The 22,829-nt window shown below is 31.9% G+C and overlaps 1 protein-coding gene across 2 annotated transcripts in view; it reads left to right on the top strand.

The window, feature by feature from the left end:
* Nucleotides 1-22,829, top strand: part of LOC125063562 (lachesin-like) — a 76,945-nt gene that overhangs the window by 40,501 nt on the left and 13,615 nt on the right. The window contains exon 1 of one of the 2 annotated variants that reach the window (XM_047670066.1): nt 19,392-19,769. The exons of the other annotated variant lie outside the window; for it this stretch is intronic. Within the exon in view, the coding sequence (XP_047526022.1) occupies nt 19,667-19,769 (103 nt within the window). The 5' untranslated portion in view covers nt 19,392-19,666. Of the gene's footprint in view, nt 1-19,391; nt 19,770-22,829 lie in introns of those variants that run through there. 2 annotated transcript variants of the gene reach the window in all.

The following is a 22,829-nucleotide window of genomic DNA, read 5'->3' on the forward strand; positions in this document are numbered from 1 at the left end:
TTGGTTTCATTAAACAATTACTTTATCAAAATAATTATGTACCCGCGCCAGACAATATTGTATTTCTTTACGATTGAATTGTGAATTTCAGTTAATTAAATTACCATTCCAAGGGCTTTCACCAAATGAGCCACGTATGAGGTGAGTACGTATAAGAAATTATATAATATTATTTTACCCTAATTTTATATGGGTAAAACTCGTTTATTGCCCTAAGACCAAAATATTACGCTACTAAACCATATATCTAGTAAAGTTTCATAAATTTGTAGCAATAAAATGAGTAGGTGACATTTACATATGATTTTGATATGATGAGAGCGTTGTGTACAGTTTGTTTAAATAAATCTTTCATAAAATGCATATTTAACAATAAAATGAATATAGTTAAAAAAAACTAAAAAACACGCTTTTAAAGCACATCAAACTAAAACGTGAAAAATAATTCCTAATTTAGGCTGAAAATGGTAATGAACAAAAAATACTGGTATTATTGTGAAAAAGCGTGGGTTGCTCGATAGACGAAAAATATGGCACAGAGCGCCCCACGATTTTCAGCCTAAATTAGGAATTATTTTTCACTTTTTAGTTTGATGTGCTTTAAAAGCGCGTTTTTTAGTTTTTTTTAAACTATATTTATTTAATTTTTTTTATTTTTTTTAATTTTTTTCGGATTATTGCATTGTCATCGATCTTTGACAGGTGCGGAAAGTTTGAATTAAATCTGTCCGTTAAAAGTGGGTCAAAATCGAGTCCGAAGGAGTCGGTTACATACATACATACAGGTGAAGCTAATATAAAGCGTGTAAAAACAAGATACTTCTTTGACGGCTAAACAGATTTTATCGACAGCTATAAATAGTAAACATTAAATTCGTCAACGGTTGGTTAATTGCGTTGCATCAAAGCGTCAAAATTCAGTATCGAACATATAGAACATTTACATTTCACTGTGACTATTTAACGCAGATAGTGTCGACAACCGGAATCGTATTTACATTTATAAACATTCTAGTCCGATGTGACAAAAATGTTTTCTATATTTAAACGATTGAAACGTTTTGACCTGTAACACTTGTACCTCAAAGGACGAAGACAAATACTATGCAACAGTGACTATCACAAATTGCGTATTGGTTCAGCCAGATTGCAGTTAGCCACTGTGATTGGTACTATAGTATGAATTGTCTTAGAACGAATGACTTTCGAGTGTGACTCCTATGGATTTTCTCCAAAGACCAAGATCACTAAACAAATCTTATGTACTTATTACAACATTTTTAATTACATTTTAACTAGTTTCATTATAACTCATAAATTAATGATACGAAAACATCTTCTGTTCTATTTTATATTATGTATACTTTGGGATTTTAATAACAATTTATATGTTATGTTTTACCCATGTTATATTCCGATTGATTATGGATATATTTCTTGACAAAGCGTATGGAAAGGCAACAGTAAAGAACAGTAAAGATTCTTGTTTCCGTTCCATTGATCATTACTTGCCGCTTGACTTGCGAACTGATAGTAAATGTAAATTAGGAATTATTTTAACATCTTTTCTGTTAACGTTTATAAGTGTATTGTTTACCTATATTAATAAAGTTACTTTGAGTTTGAGTTTACATTAAAAGTGAAGTCTATTTTTTACACTTACCTTGAATCATATTTTGTTTCTTAGGAAATTTAATCGAGTTAATCTAATTTGAAGACACCTCGAGCTTATTATTACGACACAAAAAGGACTCGATGTTCCTGAGCGGTTTAAAAAATTGTTTTAATAGATCAAATTCATGTCATCAGAGGATAGAATTTTTTAGTTACAACGCTCACTATAAGTTAAGGTACTTTAGTTTTATTTTGACGTCTTAAGCATTATTAATACTATATAAAATTACAATTATATTACCTTTTTAATGAACACTCAGATTATTTTTAATCTCATTACAATATATTTACCAAAAAGTTGTGTAGCTTTTTGACAAGTACCATTTTACAGTTGACAGAAGATCATGTAACAGTTATTATTATATAAAAGAGATATTTAATCAATAAACTGCCGTATATGTTATACATATATGTTTATATCTGTATTTGTGATGATAAAACAAAAGAATGCATATAACAAATATTATTCAAATTTTTGCTTGCCATGGTCTATGCAATGGGGTGAATATTAAATTTGTTATTTAAGGTATTTCTTGAGGAATATAATATGAAGGTACCAGTGGTCATGATGTATGGACGTGGTCTAGCGTAAAGAATGTGAGTGCGACCCGGTCTCATACTATCACGCCATCACATGAGTTATACTCTGAGTGATAATGATAAGCTGATTCACGGCTTCCTCCGCATTAAAACCTCGTTAGTTTTTAGTGTCCTTTTTGGAACTTTATGTAACTAGAAAAATAAAGTATAGTTTCGGTTTAAGGTAGCCTTTAAGGGATATCTTGACGTTAGGTAAGTTATGTACTCAAATACAATTTAATAGACTAGAATTATGTGTATTCCACTGCTAAAATGTACGCCTTCGAGTTTTACCACCACTCGCAAGTCAAGTGCGGGTTAGCGGATGACTAGTCTAGTTTAAAGATATATTGTATTTCGTTTTCATTCGGAAATAGTAATCGCCTTGGAAACTTAGTTATAAGAGAAATGAAATGGTAAGAAGAAAGGTGGTGGTTTAATATCTTGATGCCAGTTTAATAAAAAAATTGTGTACTATATTTTTAATAAAATAGTTTCTCGGCGGTATTTTAATAGACAAATCCGTTTAAATACCGCCGAAATGTGAGCGCAAGATGGAGTTTTGAATCGCACACGTCGCTTAGACAAGGTATACTAAAATATCGTATCGGATAATTGTAGTTATTAATGATTTACATTATTAAGAATAAATAAAATATAGATTAATTACTTAATCTATTTGTTGCATTTTTATAGACATATAATTTATATTGAATGCAAACTTTAATGTATTATTATCGAAACCACTTTGAAGGTAATATTTAACTACCAAAAAGGTAAAATTTATCAGGAAAGGTAATCAAAACGAATCCTGACTCAAAGCCATAAATAAGGCTCATATTTATATAATAAGTCAACCTCAGAGCTAGCTTAACTTTAATGTTCACTCTAGGGTGATTTGTATTCTCATTATGAATGCTATATTCACTACAGTTATTTAAACGGAATAATTCATAGATCCTGATACAACTACCTCCTAATTCGTATACTATCGATACGTAACAAAAATAACTCACAAAAATACTGATATGTCTCTTTCCACCATTGGCACAAAGAGGCGAAACATCAATAAAACATTAGTAAACAGCTTGCTATTAGGCTGATTTATTTTTTTATAAAACGGTATGTGTTTAGGTAGTTTTATTAGTAACCTATGTTAGGTTTCACAGTCGCCACACATACTAATTAATCATATTTTTAATGAGAAACATCTACGCGGAGGACGAATATCGCTGAGTGTTAGCTCCGAGCCTTGCTAACCTAGATTATAATTAAGTTAGTCTTAAATCACCAACGCCCAGCACGATCTAAGTTTTTTATTACGTAGGTTCTCGGCTGGTTTATGTCGGTGTAAATAGTGTCTTATTATTTGTGTTTATTCTAGATGTTTTTTTCTATAAACATCTATCTACATCGTAGTATCAAATTAGTAGTTCCAGTAAATTTGGAGTCCCAGGCCTGTCAAGACAAAATTATTAGGTAAACAGCCAACCCCAACCCTAATTTTAGTTAAAGCAAATACTTCGTTCTAACTCCGAAGTACACCGTTCAGTTGGTTGCGTGACTAATGAGTTTTCTTCTATTTCTTATTGTTTTTCAGTTGTTGACCCTATACTATCGACATTAGGCGGTCGTGAGTGAGGGTTCAACCAGTAATTATACCAATAAAATGATTTACTAACCGATTGTGGCCCTACAAACCGTTGGCTTATGTCAACACAGCATATAAATGAACCATAATTGATGTTAAGTGACAGCGAAAAGTTAAAACTGTAATTTAAGAAAAGATTAATTGATGCGATAAGTTATAACGGTATATTAACAAGAGTTTCAGTAGTAAAAATCTTTTTATGACTGAAAATTAAGAATTGTATAGAAGCTTTTCACTCGTGTATATCTAATGCGATTATTTAAAATCTTTATTACAGCGCAGACATTTTTATATTATGTTTTTGATAAATGTAGTACACTTTTATCTCAATTTTTACATGTTACCGTAAGAATTTATATGTTTTAATTTAGAAATTATTTAACATTTAAATTCCCTTAATGCACATTTACTTATTGTAAGCATTGAAATATGTATTTAAAACTTTTAATAGATAATTCAGTTCTAACTTAAACTAAACAATTGTTCTAAAGTAAACCATTTAAATCCTTTTCAACTGTAATTAAAAATTATTTTTTGTTAGTTACAATTTCATAAACATTATTTCTCTTAAACTATTGTTATACCTTTTTTAATTTCGATGTACTAAGTGAAGCAAATCATCACACAATTGTTTGACGTTCATGGATACGAGTATAGATTGAATATGTTTGAGCTTCCTAGTGCTCTGCTAATGTACAGCACAGATAGCTGAGCTTAAAGACATTTGTACAATAGAAGACAAACGTTTTCCTTTAGTTTAGTTCACGTCTCAGGGAAACGTGAAGCTTTTAACTAAACACGTTATTCTTATCCACATTGTTGTTTGAGTTTACTTGTAAGCTCACTGGACGGACCAACGCAAAGCGAATAGGGGCTGTTAGACAGGAAAATAGATCATTTGTTTCAGAGTGGCACTAATTGATTTATCTATTCTATTTTTGAAATTGTAGGAAACAACATAGAGCCTAAACTAATGACAAAATAGGGTGGCAAATATTTTGAAATCAACTATTTTTAAAATAAAAAGCATAACGCGCTACAATTTAAGTTGCTTACATAGACGTCTCATAAAACAAGAATTTTATTAAATATAAAAGATTAATAGTCATTTCTCAAAAGGCCCATTTTGCCCAACTAATATATATATATTACATATATGTACATAGAAGTTTTTATTGTATATTAAAAGGCTAAATTACATAAATTACGCAAGAATTGCACATAAAATGGTTAAATAAGTATTATATCTACTGTTTCTTTGTCAATCTATAAAGTCCAATATACTAATTATAGGTTAACGTTTTACAGGTAAAATTCTTTTATAGTAAAGTTTATTAAATCAGTTCTGTGGTTAAAGGATAAAAGAAAAAACACTATGCTTTCAAGAGTATCACTTGATATATTTTCGTTTAAATAGCTGGGAGAAATAAACATTAAATAAAAAGTACGAAAAGAAAGTAAAAAATGTAGATGAAAAGATTTAGCTCCGAGCTTGCTTTATGAGAAAATCATATAATTCAAGCGGTCAGTTCACTAGTTTTGCATTTCCGGAAAACTTGTAGTTAATATTATTATCTTCTTAAAATGAAAAGCAGATGGAAGCTTCTGTTGGATACTTGGACATGTTTTGTTTAACTTAATGATATTTCGTTAATTTACGGTATTGTGATTATATTTAAAACTATATGAGTACTACTGGAGGGAGCTTGTAATTTATTGTTTATCAGAATGCCAAATCGTAAAATGACTGCTTCACGACTGATTTGAGCGCGACCCCCGCTGCGAAAACCACTGTGCGAGTTCGAAAAGTGAGTTACAGAATCGCAAGGCTAAATTTAAAAATAATGTCAAAAATTGACTTTTTTACTTAAATAATCTACGATCTCACACTGACTATGACTGTTTACATCAATCGAAATATGAGTTATATCAATAATCTATGTACGAGGTACACCTGCCCTGCGATTCTATAACTCACTTTTCGTACTCACACAGCGGTTTTCTGAAAAGGTGGGAGCTTGTAGTTTATTGTTTATCAGAATGCCAAATCATAAAATGACTGCTTCACGACTGCTTTGAGAGCGACCGCCGATGCGAAAACCGCTGTGTGAGTTCGAAAAGAGAGTTACATAATCGCAGGGCTGTATGGCTTAGTCAAGATACTCAACTTTAAAATTCCAGCAAAACAATAATGGCTTAGAAAAATGTTACGCATGAAAGACAATTTTTCGGTTTTTTATCATATTTGCATAGCAAACGTGATTCCCAAAATGAAGAAACTTCCATATGAGGATTTCACCTAATATTACACTAAAATAAAACATTGTACAAAACACTCTCAAGTAAATAAAACTAGAGTACCGTCATAAAGTTTTGTTTGCTCTTGGAAATATAATAAGACACGCATTTTACGAGGCGGCTATTCGCTCAATCTGCGTTGTCTCACTATTCAGCTGCAGTTACCGACTAAATTGGCCGCTTCAACGGGACCCTGAATCGTTCCTAACTGGAGGAATTTATTGGTTATTTTTCTCTCTACGGAGAAGTTTATATTGCAATTTGTTATATTAAATATAGCTGTACCTCGTTGGACGGTACGAGGTCACTTGTGCCTTGAAATTATAATTTTATAAGTTCCGTCACCTCTCACATGGGGCATAAACATTTCTAGGCTGGGCATTTCAACCTGAAGAATAATTGTTGCGCCAAATTTCTACTTAGGACATCACTAGTCACGGAGACCGACGGTGGTTCCTCTTAATCTAATATATAAAATTCTCGTGTCACAATGTTCGTTCCCATACTCCTCCGAAACGGCTCGACTGATTCTTTTGAAAAATTTTATGCATATTCAGTAAGAGTGAGAATCGGCTACTATCTATTTTTCATCCCCCTAAATGTTAAGGGTGGTCCCACTCCTAAATGTTTTTGTTTTTTTTTATGATACACCATACAACAAATACATACAACCCCGAATTTTCACCCATCTACGATCAACCCCTTTTTATTATTATTGTAGATAGTTATTTTTATTGAACTAAAAAAATGTTTCCTAGAAATAATATACATGGCAAAACAAACGTTTGCCGGGTCAACTAGTATGAAATAAAAAACATTTATTAATTTATTTTATGGACTTAAATGGATCTGAAATCACCATTTTTGAATCTAAAAATAATACATTTTCTTTAATACTACGATGCCTTATTACTATTAGGTGACCGATTCAGTGTGTTGAATTTGGTAGTTATTAGACACAGAAGCCTGCTTCCTATATAATACTGACACAAAAATGTGTCTTTCTCCCACTGGAACATATTAAACCATATTTACTTTGTTATATATTAAACCTGGCAATAAATGATTAAACAAAAGAATCATTGAAAGATTATGCACCTATTTACGCATACATTATTATGTTTACAAATCTGCAAATCGACTAAATTAGTCCCTGTGTGATTTCCCAATATGTTTGCAGCTGAATAATTTCATTCACCGGTGACTGTACTTCGATAAAACTGTTTGGTTTGTATTAATAAATATTTTCAATTATTCTACAACTTTATGACAAAACTTCAGTTAGTAATTTGGATTTCAAATTCTGTTAAATATTCCATGTTATGAATTGAGTTACTTATTGTTAAATAGTCACCATATGTGTGAGTGATCACTTAAAATTATCATAACGTTTCAACACCATTAGTTTCATACTTACTTCTTCCCTTGCCCTTCTCGCAAGTGCGAACCTGGATAAAACTTGGTAAACCCGCTTGAAACGAAGCGACTTCTAAGCCCCAACAGAATTAATCTTAAAACAAGACAGGATCAATTACGAGTCACTGTCTCCTTATTAAATATCTCTGTGTCCTAGACGCGACAGACAGTCTCTTGTGCTGCGGCTGTTTCAGCGTAGAGGAGTAAGTCACAGTTCCAAGTAGTCTTGGAATGCGTGGCTGTGGCTTCCCAGGAGACTTCTGAGCTTCTTGAATGAGCAAGGCTGCCTTAGTTAGCCAGGACTTTACGGCACAACATCTAAGTGCGGAAATTGAGTCCACACTACACACACACATACGAATCTGGCTTTGACGTTGTTAATTTACAAGCTCTGTGACATACTCGTATAATGACAATGGCAGCCGATACCAGCGCCAATGGTCCCACATATATAATTGTTGTCTAACTATTTACAAACAAACTTATGCTTAAACTATAGAAGCGCGCGCGGCTTGAAATTAGGAACTGACGCATTTGATAGTGTAAATATCCACTAAGGACGGTCGCTTTTACAGAATTTTTTCCTCAAAGGGATAGACGGTTGCATGAAAAATGTCAGCATGTTAAACTTAAAAATATGAGTAACACGACACAACGTCGCAGTCGATAGCAAATTTTGCATATGCTTAAAATATTAATAATTATATAATGTTTAGATACATAAATAAAACTTTCTACACAACTACTATCTATGCTAACAAAGCGTTAATTACAATACGCAATAAGATCAGAAGTACGATGAAATAAATTTAATTAGTACATTGTGATTCTCTGATTCTGTTACAGTTATTATTTGCATAAACTTTAGTATGATTAATATATTTTTTGGACTATAATATAATAAAAACATACTTATTTCTGTAGGAGATATAATTTTGAAAATTTTACATATCCCTTTTTATTTGACCAGTAAAAGCACAATAAGTATAATTGATTTGATAAGACAGGAATGTTTCTCTTTGACAAGGGACTGAGTCCACGAATGGGATCCAGGGAAATGAAAAAAGGAAATAGATTTAGTGAGCCCTATTTTGCAAATAGACGGCTTGTTTAGATCCCATGAGCCTTGTATATTTAAGTGTTTTAGTTTGCCTGATCTATATAAATTAATTTTATAAATATATTTCTTAAAGTAAAAATAAAATATATCTCTTATTTTAAGAGTACAAATGGTAACAAAATACTTGTATTATGTATGATGGTATGGAGGTATGGCACATTCCCTTTTTCCCCAAAACATTTTTATTGTCACTGGAAATGTTAAACTATCTTTCAATAATTTACTAAATCTGTGCTACGTATCATAAGGTCATAATATAATAAATAATATGTAAAAACGCCCTAAACAGAATATCAAAGAAAATACAATTAAAAACTATATTTACAGTTTCATAAAATACTTTGATTTACAAAACTTAAAAAAAGTGGTTTTGTGGAGGAATAACTTAAAGAGTTAACCGCAGAATTATACGACCCAATTAATTAAAAAAAAATACGCGTCTAATTAATAACTTCACCTTTGATTTTTTTGAAGTCATTATAAAATGACCTAAATTAGAACAAGTTCTTCGAATATGTCAGCGAGCCACAGTTAATAAACATAATATCATTTAGTTCTGTAGCTTATCCCACGACTAATAAATTCTTGAGTAAATATTATTACAGACTTTCATCTACTGGACGTAGACATTATTAGTATCTGCTTTGATTGTGTTTATTTTAAGACAATTTAAAATCTTATTAAATAAGTAAAGCTTTATATTGTTGGATGTTTTAAGATTGCATTAACAAAAAATTTGATGAATACAAAAAAAAAATGATTTTTTGTTGTAAATTCTTCCAGGTTTTCATGCCTTCTTTTACACTGTAAGTACGTAGAGCTCTTAATGCAATATCTTTCTTATATATATATATATAAAATTATATAAAACATGTTTTCACAGAATTTACTTAGCTAAGAATTTTTTATTGTTGTGTTAATGATGCGAATCTGTTGGATATAAAGTATCGGAAGTTTTTAAAGTGATGACATGAGCCAGTACTCTAAGTTGAGGCAACAATACTAGTAAAACGTGTTGTACCAGTAAAACGTGTTGTACTAATAAAACGTGTTGTACTAGTAAGACGTGTTGTACTAGTAAAACGTGTTGTACTAGTAAAACGTGTTGTACTAGTAAAACGTGTTGTACTAGTAAAACGTGTTGTACTAGTAAAATGTGTTTTGAAACATACGGTACCTACATTCAAAAGAGCATTCGGTCGAAGGTAACAACTTGGAAACACCTTAACTGCCATATCTATTGAAACAGTGCAGTCGATATGGCAGTTAAGCCAATTCCCTGTAGCAATTTTTTTGGTATTGTTTGTGGTTTTTGTATTTTGATATACGTTAATTTATTGTTAAAACAATATTGTTGGTTCTTACACCTACAGACCTTCCTACCGTAGTATTGAGAGAGGACCGTTGACTTAGCACATGATAATGCTAGTATAAGTAGTAGTATGTCTCTTTCTCTTTACTACTACTAGGCTTTAAGATTATTATTTCAGTAACTCTCTTATTCTGAAAGCAAATAATTCATTAAACTTCAATAGAAATCCGATTTAGATTTGTTATTTGAAACTGAAGTCCATTGTTTTCTGAAATCGCTGTGAGAAATATGAGGTAAATGTTGTCCGAGTGCGATGCGTTGCCTCGGGGTAACGCTCCGTAAGGCACGTTATATTCGTATTATGTATTGTATTCAAAACTGGATCTTATATGTTGTGTGCTTACATAAAGTTGACATGTAAATGCACTTTATAAAGTATACTTAGGTTGACAAATTGCTAAACCGCTTTACGGGGTTACGATAAAAACGAAATGACTAGAGATGCTGTTGACTAATCAGAATAATACGAAACGCAACATCTTTCGTCTTACGTTAAAATATGTTATATATTTTTTATATTTGAGGGCAAATGGACAGGCTTACCTGATGTTAAGTGCCCATGGACACTCTCAATGCCAGAGTGCTCGGGAGTGCATTGCCAGCCTTTGAAACTAAATTCTCACCATCCTGGATTTATGAGACCCAAGACGAAACGTTGCGTTCGATTATGATTGGAACGGAAGTGATATAACGTCTCACGTGGTGTGTCTGTGTGTATTGAACTAAAGATTTAATGGAACACATAATAATAGATGCAAATAAGATATCAATAGGAGGACAAGGGGCAATTTTATTGAGAAGAAGGCGATCACTTCCAGGAAGCTGTATGAGGAAATATTCGTATCAATATTTAATAATAACAGTAGCACGATCCATACTGCGTGCAATATAGTAAAAAGATATTCTATGTTTTGTCTAGACAGACCTATCTCGCGTAATGAATACTGATTCAAACGTAACCCTACGAATGATCTTCACGTACCACTAAGTCGGAAATGATTTTGCCATTATTAGAGCGCCTTTAGGGACTGCGGTGTTCATTTGCAAGGCATAAATCCGTGAACTATCATGGAGTGTAGGAAATGTTGGCTCGAATGCGTTCGTGGCGCGGTGCGGCCGTAACTTCACGCGCGGTCGCCGCCAGTAACGAGCTACCGCATAAAACAAAATGCCACCAAAAAGGGATCTGCGAATATTATTCAAATGCCGAATAAACTGTTAATCCCTGTGACATTTGGTTATAGACAGAACTTTAACCATAATATAATGAAATATAATTGTTTTGATATTTGAATCGCGGACGTCAACGATTCTTTAATGACGTAATTTATTCACGGAATATCGAAAAACAAATCATTAAAATACAAGGGAAACATTGGTCATTATGACACAGTTCGAATTCCACTAAGACTGTATCGCAAAAGAGGTTGTATAGTCAGGTAGTGATGGGAAAAGACAAAAAAAAATTTTAACAGGTTATTTATAATGATTTCTTATTTATAAACAAGTTTTCTGTTTAATCCAGCATTGAGTTCAATTTGCGACGAAACAAAATGTTTATCTTAGAAGGTATAGAAAGCTGGTTTTCATACAGACAAATGAGCGAGTATTATTCTATTCATGGAACGTTACGAGAATCCATATACTATTCATAAAGTATTCTAGATAATACACTTGTCAATTACTTCACAAGCCATACAAAGAATTACGGAAATGAATTGTATGTAAATTGGTATGTATGGCAGTGGCCACTCCGCGTAATATTACTTAGCTTAAAATTGTAATTAAATTCAAATAATAATTGGTGTGGCATTTGTACATTTGTTTTTATTTTTCTTCTGACAAAGGTCGTCATTTTTTCATTAAGTATTGATAATCATCAATATCAATGAGATATTGCAACACGACATTTTCATCAGAATAGGTATAATAAAAAAATTGCTGCTTCATGAGACTGACAGTCAACCACAAGTAATGGAGAGATAATAAAAGAAGAAATAAACGAGTTCCTCAAACAATCGATGATATTTTATAAACGTACCTATGTTTACACGCTCTATTTTAAAAATTACTCTATAAAATAGTAATTATTCACTTTTATATTGATATACAATCGACTGCCTTACATGTCTAGCGCTGTGCAGTGTGCATTGAGCACAGAACTTTGTTATGATTATAGAATAGAAAGTAGTTAGTTATCGTATATTAAAATTCACTTTTCATTTCATGTATCATCAATACGTCCGTATTTTGGAAAATAATATAAATTAGTATTCCTGTGAAAGTGAATAACAGTCAAATTATTCAATATTAATATAACACATACTATATATTTTATTATTCGTGGTTATGTTTAATACAGATTTTTGTTTTTCTATAAATAAATATACCTACGAGAAGTGTTATAAAACGTTCTATTTTACGATGCCTCTATTTCTTTTTATTACTACCTTAAATTACTCCCTTCCAACTACTATAAACATATCAAAATGAGTTACATTAATGAGTTTGTCCCAAGGCCAGCAAATTACTTAATTTCTAGACTTAACGAAGGTAGGGTCGTTTGTTTCAAAGCATTTCGTAATCAGTATCCAAACTATTCTGAATAAAGTTTTTGATAAAAATGACGCAGTTGTTTATTTTTATTTGAATAGTGTAAGTTCAGTCGTTAGGTGACCAATTTAAAGAACTGAAATCCTCTTATAGGTGCAGCAGTTGGATTGGAATTATATTCTTTTTTTTTATAACAGGAGACAAAAAGGCAGGAAAGACAGACATACAGGCTCATCTGCTGTTTAGTGATACCGCCATGGACAATCACATTCCCAGAGGCTTGCAAGTCGGTTGCCGGCATTTTAATAATTGGTACGCTCTTAAATCCCTAAGTCGAATTGATTCGGAAACACTTCAGTAGGCAGCTGGTTCCATATAGTAGTGCGCGGCAAAAACTGCCTTAAGAAACGCTCAGTTGTGGAACGGACGGACGTTGAGGTGATACGGGTAGTATTTCGTATTTTGCCTTGACGTCCAACGATAAAACTAAGCAGCAGACATTAATCAGAACATATCATCTGAACACTTCATGGTCTACACAACGTCAAGGGATCATGCCGCTCCGAGAGCGACCGTTGGTCGACGATCGAATGCGATCGATGCGAGAGCCATTGCTCTTCGTTGAATACGGTTGTTTCTCTAGACTGGAAATTATTTGATCATTGCAATTATATTCTTATTGCATTCAGTTTTACCGGCTTAAATCGTACCTCGGGATATTATAAATGCACCACCGCGCATTGCCCTTGTGTTGCGGCCACAGAGTATTTACTTGTATTTAACCTCTTCAATGAAATGTTCTGTTCACTTATCCTTACAAAATACGGTTATTGGTTCTAATATTTCTTTTGCAAGTGTACAGCAGTTAATCCGAGGGATCTATAAATCACTACGTCACGGGGTAATAAATGTGTGACAGACCGAATGCACAGCACTATTCGTGACATACACGACATAAGTTAGGGCATATTGCGAAGCACTATGTATCCTGATGAAACAATTAATCTGGCTGACAGTGAATACATCGAAATACTGTTCTAATAATACCCGGTTTAAAATGTGGACGTCTGTGTATGGGAATAGATTGTGTTATCGGTTTGACTATGGTAAAATTTAAAATTCGCGCGTTAAGCGTTACAAATTCTGCGTTTTATATTAGTAGTTTTAGTCACAATTATTCCTTTTTTTATTTCTTATTTACTATATACCTTTACACTCAAATCTTCCAAGACTTCTTAACTTATACTGTGAATTTTTACTATTATTATTATTATTACACTGTTTTTTTTTTGCGTCTGAGGTGAAAACTAACTGTTGTGTGTGTTTTGTGGTTGTAACAGGGCCAGTTATAACCACAAGACACACACACTAAAAATGTACCTTATTCCTTTTTTATCTTGCCATATTTTTTTTTTATTATTATTATTTTGTGTAAATTCCTTAGTAATAAATGTTATGTCTATGTCTAAGAATATATTTTATGATTATTTCTCAAAAGGGACAAACAATATCTTACTCGGCTCTGGTGGTTTTTTTTATCATAACTTTTAAATATAGTTTAGTTTACCTTTAACAAGATGTGCAGTTATTCCTAAATATTTTTGTCGTTCATAAAACTTTAAATTATTTTTACTTTTTTAATCGCACACTTCGGTGACTTTGCGGACCTAAATGTGTATTGGCCTCCGAAATGAATTATTTTTACTAAAAACATTTTACTAGTATCAAGTTTCATAGTTTTAAAGATTGCTATTTTTCACTATAGCTCTCTCCCATCTCTCCCTCTATGGCACTGTGCGTGATTCGACGTTCGCTCTATCTCACTCTCTCTCTCGATCTTTCTAACTTGCTTGCTCCCTACTCTCGCTCCATGGCCATTTGCTTCATGCTACGTTCATCCTTTCTCACTCCCCCTCAATGGCTCTCTTCCTTTTCTTCGACAAATCGCTGCACATATTATATTATAATTGCGTTTTATCCGTTTATTTTTATTGCGTATATTTTTAAAATTTTACAGTCATGCGCCTAAAGAAGTTTCTAAGTCACCTAAAAATACTTATTTATCTATTCTGTGGGACGTTAACCGACTTCAAAAGAAGGTTATCAGTTTAGCCGGTATTTTTATAATTTCATATTTGAATATGTATTCAGGCTTCCAAGAATGTGTGCTCAATTTCGTATGTAGGTCCACAAGTTTGTAGGAAATCAATTATTGATTTAATATACGTTCCAACTTAGATAAAAGTGTAAGTTCCTACAAAATCGGTTCTGTCGCTTTTGAAGTACCCATTTCTGAATTTATAATATAGTTAAATAATACTTACAGTATATAAAGTCGGATTTTTTTTTAATTTATTTGACAAGATCAATGAAGCATGATCTTGTGATATTCTTATATTATATGATACTAAAAACGTATATTAGGTACTTAGCACGTGTAAGATCTGTATGCTCTTGTTATAATGTTTAAAGAGTCATATTTACTAACCATACTTGGACAGGCTATCTAGTAATGTCTTACCTACCTTTGTGCATTTTTTGCTGTGTAAATTTAAAACATAGAAGCCTCCATACAAATTGACTTTGGAAATCTATTATTCATTTTGTTCTACATAACATTTAGGTACTATTTTTATATTAAATGCAATAATTTATTGTCTTGGATCCATTCTAAATTAAACGTATTTTAATCATTTTTTTTTAAACTTGAAACTAAGACATTCTGGTACATCTTAGAACTCATAAACAAATCAAATTAGGAATGGAAGCACAACAGATGCGTAGAACTTTTGGTAAAGCGAAAACAGGCAATTATATGCCTTTTGACAACCATTTGGCCGCTTCAGCCGTTACGCAGCTCGCGGGAACCCATTTTCCAACGATTCAAATTGCCCCTTTCCCGCTTTTGCAGGAATTAAATTTGTTTGAAAGTCGTCACTGCCGTCCCAACCAGCAAAGGACAAACGCAACTGTTTGTTAAGCGTATTTGTTTTAACAAAAATAAAAATATGAACAGTTAATGCCGTTTTTATTTGAATTAAATTTAAAAGTATTTAGATTAGACATTATTTTTTTTATTTTTACATAAATTGTATCCCCTGGTGATGAAGCTACGGTTCAATTAAGGTTATAAACTATGATAGCATTTACTTAATTAAAAATCTAAATCTAAAATATTTCTCCTTACCTTTAGACTTTTTTTGTAGCGAAAACAAATTACCTCTTACTTAACCTAACGCATTTCTAATGTTTTTTTTTGCCATTAAAATTTTGATTAAACTATATTATATTGTCATATGATTTATTCATGCTACTCCATCATAGAGATGCTTTTTAAGGCTTATAGGTATGACGTTGCGTCTAGTACAATTATTATTCTTGGCAATCAAATTCAGAGCCAGCCGTCGATGCGGATTTTTTATATAAAGCTTTATCTATAGAATAATCTACGATTCGTAACTGGTATTTTAAAACAATAGACTACAGCACTTAAGTAAGTAAAAAAGCTAAAAGTAGTATCGTTCTATAACTATTAATCCGTAGGATTTTGTATCCGAGATAAATATTTTAATATTATTTAGTGATATATAGATTCTACTATAACTCGCGTTTAATTGACACAATTACAGACGTACCTCACTGTAACTAGACCAGTAATCAAGTATATACAAACAATATTAGGTTTTATCGAGCGAAGTCACTAACGATATCCTAATATTACCCTAAAGTAGGGGAGTTAACGTCTTGTTTCCTAGTTTACAGTAATAGGCCGGTACTACCTGTCACCTAAAGTCTGCTTAAAAAGTTCGACGGGCTTGGGCCTACTTTTCATTACCTTTGTAAATAGTGTTTCTGTAGAAAACGAAATGCTATTCTGAATTAATGGCACTTTATTGATACGGCTACAATTTATCAAACGGTATCGAAGGTTAAATGTTTACGATTTAAATTAAACGCGATACTAAATAATTAGCTATGGGTACCTAGTTTTTCGTTTTATTTGTTAAATGTTGTATTAAAATAGATAGATATCTTTATGTTTATATCTACCTGAAACATCTAAAGCTATTTTGATGATGTTTTTAATGTCTGCTAGTGGATTTGAGGATTTTTTTTGTATTTAAGTTGACTGTACAGGACGTCTTTCGGGTCCGCTAGTATATTTATAAATAAACAGTTTGTTTACACTGAAATCACGAATTTAATATAATAGTTCACAACTTTGATGGTATTTGGGTCTCTTTCGGCACCTGATGAAGCCAAAATACTGAAGTCCTGATACAGCGTTATGCAAATCCTGAAATGTTAGAAGCACCCGAGGTATTAGTGGATATTGCCAAACATTTAGTTACAGTTACACAAACAAACATTCTATATGTATGAAATACAGGAAGCTAACATAAAAAAATACTTTTGTTAAACTAAATTAGAATAGTGACATTGTTTATACATAACAAAAGTAGTCTTCAGTATTAACATAAATAATGTTATTATTTATTTTATTAATTAACACGTCGTTGCATGTACATAAATATAATACAAATGATATAATTCAATGAAAAGGAGGGCAACTGGCGGCCTTATCGCTTTTCACCGATCTCTTCCAGCCAACCTCTGTAAAAAAAGTTAGATAAGGTAAGCAAGAAGTCCAAGAAGTGGAACATATAAACAAGAGAAGACAATTAAAAAAAAATTGCATATGAATCACGATAATCTGGTAGCATAGTGTAACAATATACCATAATTTATATCATCAATGGCGTTTATTTTTTTCATTATATAAAATGTAACAATTCTCGTTAATTAATTATTAATAAAATTTTATAACATGGAAATATAATACAGTAGAAAATTCTTCAGAATCCTAATTTTGTTCATGTACTGGGTAACTCTAAGAAAACTGAATGCAAGTATTAAAATATTCACATAGCTGTTCTAAAGATAACTCGACAAGCAAACTCTGTTACCGTATATAAGAAAAGTACCGCATTTTACAGAGCCCTTGAGCTTGAACTTTGCGACATCAATATGAAATATTTCGCAAATATCACAAATAGTTTTCAAACTTTAAAGCTTACAACAGGAATTTTGAAATAACCTCGTTTTGTAAACCACAAGGTTACATTTTTATAAACTTTGTTATATATTAGTTTGGGTGCGATTGAGTTTAAACTTGAATTATAAATATTACCACTATCTTACTTAGATACACGAGAGAGAGAACACACGTCATTTACTCATAGTATATTGTGTTACTCATCTCAAAGTCATAGTCAAAATCATTTATTCATATAGTAACACAATGTACACTTATGAACGTCAAAAAATAAATATATATATTAAATGCTTCTAATTTTACATTTACTGCCAGTTCTCAAATCATGGGCGTAGAAAGGAAGAGAAGAACTGGCAATAAACACTCTTTTTAATCGCCAAGTTTTTTGTTCTACACAATGTTTGTAAGCTTCAACCATTACACCATGTTCCACATGACATCTTGAGTAATCAATAATTAATTATAATTAGGTAATAATTTGTTTTATTCCCAAAGGAATTTTAATAGAATGAGACGTAAGACTAAAGAATAGTTAACAGAGATTTTACTTTAAATAAGGGGGTAAGAACACTTAATATCAGTGTACAACATGTGTGTTTATTTCTCTTTAAATGTCTTGATTATATGCAGTTTCTAGCTCGGTCTAAATTATTCGTCTATATAACACACTGTGACAGTGTGTTATATAGATAAGTCAGTGGGTTTTTAAGAAAATTTTAAGTATTTATTAGTACGATCTTTAGTTATTAAAAAACGACTTTATATAAATAAAAATGAATCGCAACTATGCTAAGCGTAACTCGAATTGGTCCAGCCGACTTCTAGAATATTTTTAAAATTTATTCTTGGAACTCTGAGGAATATTTAGTACACGATAAACTATTAAAACAACGGTGAAATGCTATGAAAAACATGGCTTGGCTGGTTTGAGTTTATGACGATAATAGAATAGCTTCCTGAGAGATATTAAAGAGGAACAGGAAAAGTCCCTTGTGTTTTTAAAAGGTTTCTCACTAACAATTGTGTTTGAAGAAAATAGTTAGTCCACGTGCGAACGGTGTCTATTACAACCGCAAACCTAAAGCAAACAAATATAGGAGAGAAGCCTTCTAACAACCGCCTTTACCGTAAAGGAGTTACTCGATGCTCGGTGTTCTTAATTTAAAAATTGACTTAAAATACGTATATAGTCATAAGTCATATACCTTATAAATATGGCACCTTACATATTATGTAGTTCAGTTTGTATGCGTCAATAAGTTTTTTAAGAGTACTGAATTCAATTATTTTTTATAAATACATAAAATCTTATCGTTCGTATAGTTTGCCGCTGTATAATTAACTCTATACTGACACGACGCCAAAACCGGTTGGGCCTATATAAGTTATTAAAATCGTTATTTATGACGTATATTATTTATTTATTTATTGTATACATAATTAGAAATACAAAAGAAGTTCATCACGGTGTGGTGGAAACACTTACATAATCATAGGGATAACTAAAACTTTGATCAAAGGCATCTCGGATTCCCTTGGAGCAATATAAATCGTATAATAATACAAATCGCAACAAAAAGGGTTTTCTTATGTCGTTTCAAAATTACGCTTCAGGTGAAAGAGACGGCGTTAGGGGGCAGGCTTTCGCGCCGCGCCGATGCAGTCCTTGCCATCCCTAGTTTAGTACACGATAAACCTTCGAGCCGAGTGGTCGTACAGCCTAGCGGAAATCATAACGCAAACTTTTCACGGAACACGTGTATTCTAAAATCTAAACGCCGCGTGACTTAATCACTTCATTGCGTGTACGTTAGAACGTTTAAAGTGTGTTTTGTTTTCGCTTCCAGACTTATTGGGTGATTTTGTACGTAGTTAGGAACTTTGTTAAAATGAACATCTCACAAATCGCTTAGTTTCGTTCGTCATAATATGATTTAAAGTGTAAATATGAACATTCCTTATAATTTGAGTATAGTGAAGATTGGGAATATGTTATTGTCTCTACTAGTTCTGGATTGGCTACTAGCCAGCACGACGGATGCAACAACACGTTAGTATTTGCTAAAAAACTTTGTTTTCTTATTTCGCTTAAGGTCTTTTATACACTGTTGAATAGAATTTTCCTTAGACGCTATTATAAATTACATCGATTTGTTTCTCTCACACAAAATAAGATATATTGAAACATTAAGCTATTAATCGAAGTCTTATTTCTTCGAAACTATTTTACAATTAGAAGAATTAAATTAACAGCGACTGAGTCAAAGGAATTTACATTTTATCAAATGCAAATTTAGTTATTATACGCATTTGAGATAGCAAATAAGAATAATTATAAAACCCATACGCAATAGCAGATTTCATAAACGTTTCGATTATAACAAATATAGCTGAAAACAAACTATAATAATGTTTGTTACAAAAGTTTTTGATACTAAAAAAATTTTTTTTTAAATATCTTAGTAAGTAAAGTCTTTTCTGATAATTACGGAATTAATAAATACTGGACAAATAGTTTAAAAGTTCGGTAAATATTCCGTATCGCGGCACCAGCTTAGAGGCCTTTTTTTATGAATTCGTCATGAGTTCATCACCGTAACGAGTGTTGTTATGAAGGCGCAAAATTTCCATATTTCCATAAAAGTACCCAAAACCGAATCAGAGCACTCCACTATCCACGTGGTCTAGTCAGCCCCTACCCCTAGAGTGTATGTAAAAAATCCAAAAAACCTATTATTATTTTATATTATTATATTATTGTTCGTTTAGTTTATTAAGATTTTTTTTTAATAAATTGAATTTTTTTTCATGCGCCATCATAACAATAATAATGATGTTTACAGATCATAACGCGACTGTAAAAAAAATCAGCCTCAAAATTGCTGGTGCCGCGATACGGAATATTTACCAAAAGTTCTCTTGCTACACTAGAAATGACCTTATGTATTTAGGATTAGCACGGTATTAGGCCTAAAACCCGAGACACTTATAAAAGTGATCAATGTCAACTTAAGCAGCTTACATTTCATTAGAAGGAAAGTCTGTAGGTCATACCATGTACGTCAATTATAACATTGAAGGTAGGTCTTAGCAAATTTGTTTTCTTCAAGATTGGATGCTTTTTACTAAGCATAATATGCATGACTTATACTTAAACCATAAAGACTCGATAATTAATAGTATAGTACTTATTTATTAGTATATAAATTGTTTGGCTGTCTTGAATACCTTTTCATAGATAACAGCTTTATTTAGTCATAACGTGTGACAGTATTAGGAGTTAATACAGACACAGATGTTAAACCACAAAACAGGTCGTCTTAGAAAATTGAATACTTCTCTATAAATAGTAATTTAGGGTAGAGCTATAAAACTAGCCTAGTGGGTAGTTTAATTTCTCCGAGGTCAGATCAAACCAAAGGATTCTTCTTTCTATGCTACGGTAACAGAAACTTCGCAAGGAAGGCAACGTTTTTAAAATCAAATTTAATACGTTTTTAAATCTGGCACCATTAAAAGAAAAAATATTATAAAACAGATACAAAAATCTAAGATAAGTATTAATATAATATCGGCTATACTGGATACTGGATAATTTATTAATAAAACATGTTTTCATGGCGCTTCCGACAGTTTGAAAATATAAAATTCAGTTATCATCACACCTATATTTCGTTAATATCACTAAAGAAGGTAGTCAATTAGAGGTGTCACGGAAATTCCGGGCCTGCAATTTGTCGGTGACAACGCCGGAACTAACAAGCAACGTTTTAACTCTACAAACCGTTATATTAACGTTCACAACCTATCAAAATTCACTTCATTAACATATTAGAATTTTGACATATTGTATACCGTTTTCGTGTCATTATCTCTATTATATATCTAACTAGCCGTTTCGCGCCCGCTTTGCTGGACGAATTAAAATAAATTTTATGTTTCATTATTTTATTTTTTTTCATATTTTTATTATTCTTCTTTTTAACTTCCCGCTAAGAAAATTGAAATATTTCGAAAATCGAGTTTTTAACAGATGTTGACGTTTAGAGGTTCTAAGAAGCCTCCCCGAATGTTTTCGCGGTGAAGTCCGTATGGATAAATTTTCATAAAAGTAAAACGAGGAACAGAGAGTTTCATAAGAGAAGGAACGTTGGAATTTAATAAATAAATAGCCATAAACCATCTAGGAAAAATTTCGCATCGAATGGTGGTAGTTTCATGTCGATACGATCAGTGGTTTAGGCGTGATTGAGCCTCAAACGAAGACCATTTTCATTATATATATATAGATATATAATTTGTCCTCCGAAACAGCTCGACCGATTCTCATGAAATTTTGTGTGCATATTGGGTATGTCTGAGAATCGGACAACATCTATTTTTCATCCCCCTAAATGTTAAGGGTAGAGTCCACCCCTAAATATTTTATTTTTATTTTTAGATATTTTTTTATTTTTTTATGATACAGCATTAAAAAATACATACAACCCCTAACTTTCACCCCTCTGCGATAAACCCCTATTTTTTATTATAAATGATATACATGGCAAAACGACGTTTGCCCGGTCTAATGCAGACACAGTACACGCTTGTAACAACTCTTAGCTACACTCTCAAATACATGCGCACACACACCCATTCACACATTCATACATACTTATAAGATAAGTGTTTGATTAGATATAACACCATACCTACTTCTTCTCAAGAAACTATTTTAACATGTACCATGTACCACGGACTAATTGTTATTTAGTTACGCTTAACACAGAGATTGCCTAGTGTGGGAAATTGCGATATATGAATTTGTCATGAATAAAGTTTTTTTTTATTTATGTAATTACAAGATTATTCTATAGTATTCTTTTTTAAATAGATGCTAAGATAAGATTTATTTAAACTGTTAAAAAGTAGTCTTTAGAATTGACGTTTGACAAAATTAAGAATATTCATAATTTCAATTGAAAGTCTGCGGTGAAAATTTATCTGTATGACCAATAACGTAGGAACAATTAATACTAAACAAATGTGTCAATGTCGGGTGTAATATTAATTGTAAATAGTTTAAGTGACGTAGATGTGTGTAATAAGGTGTTATTTATTAAATCCT

This window comes from Pieris napi, chromosome 3 (assembly GCF_905475465.1).
Source record: "Pieris napi chromosome 3, ilPieNapi1.2, whole genome shotgun sequence".
Classification (NCBI taxonomy): Eukaryota; Metazoa; Arthropoda; class Insecta; order Lepidoptera; family Pieridae; genus Pieris; species Pieris napi.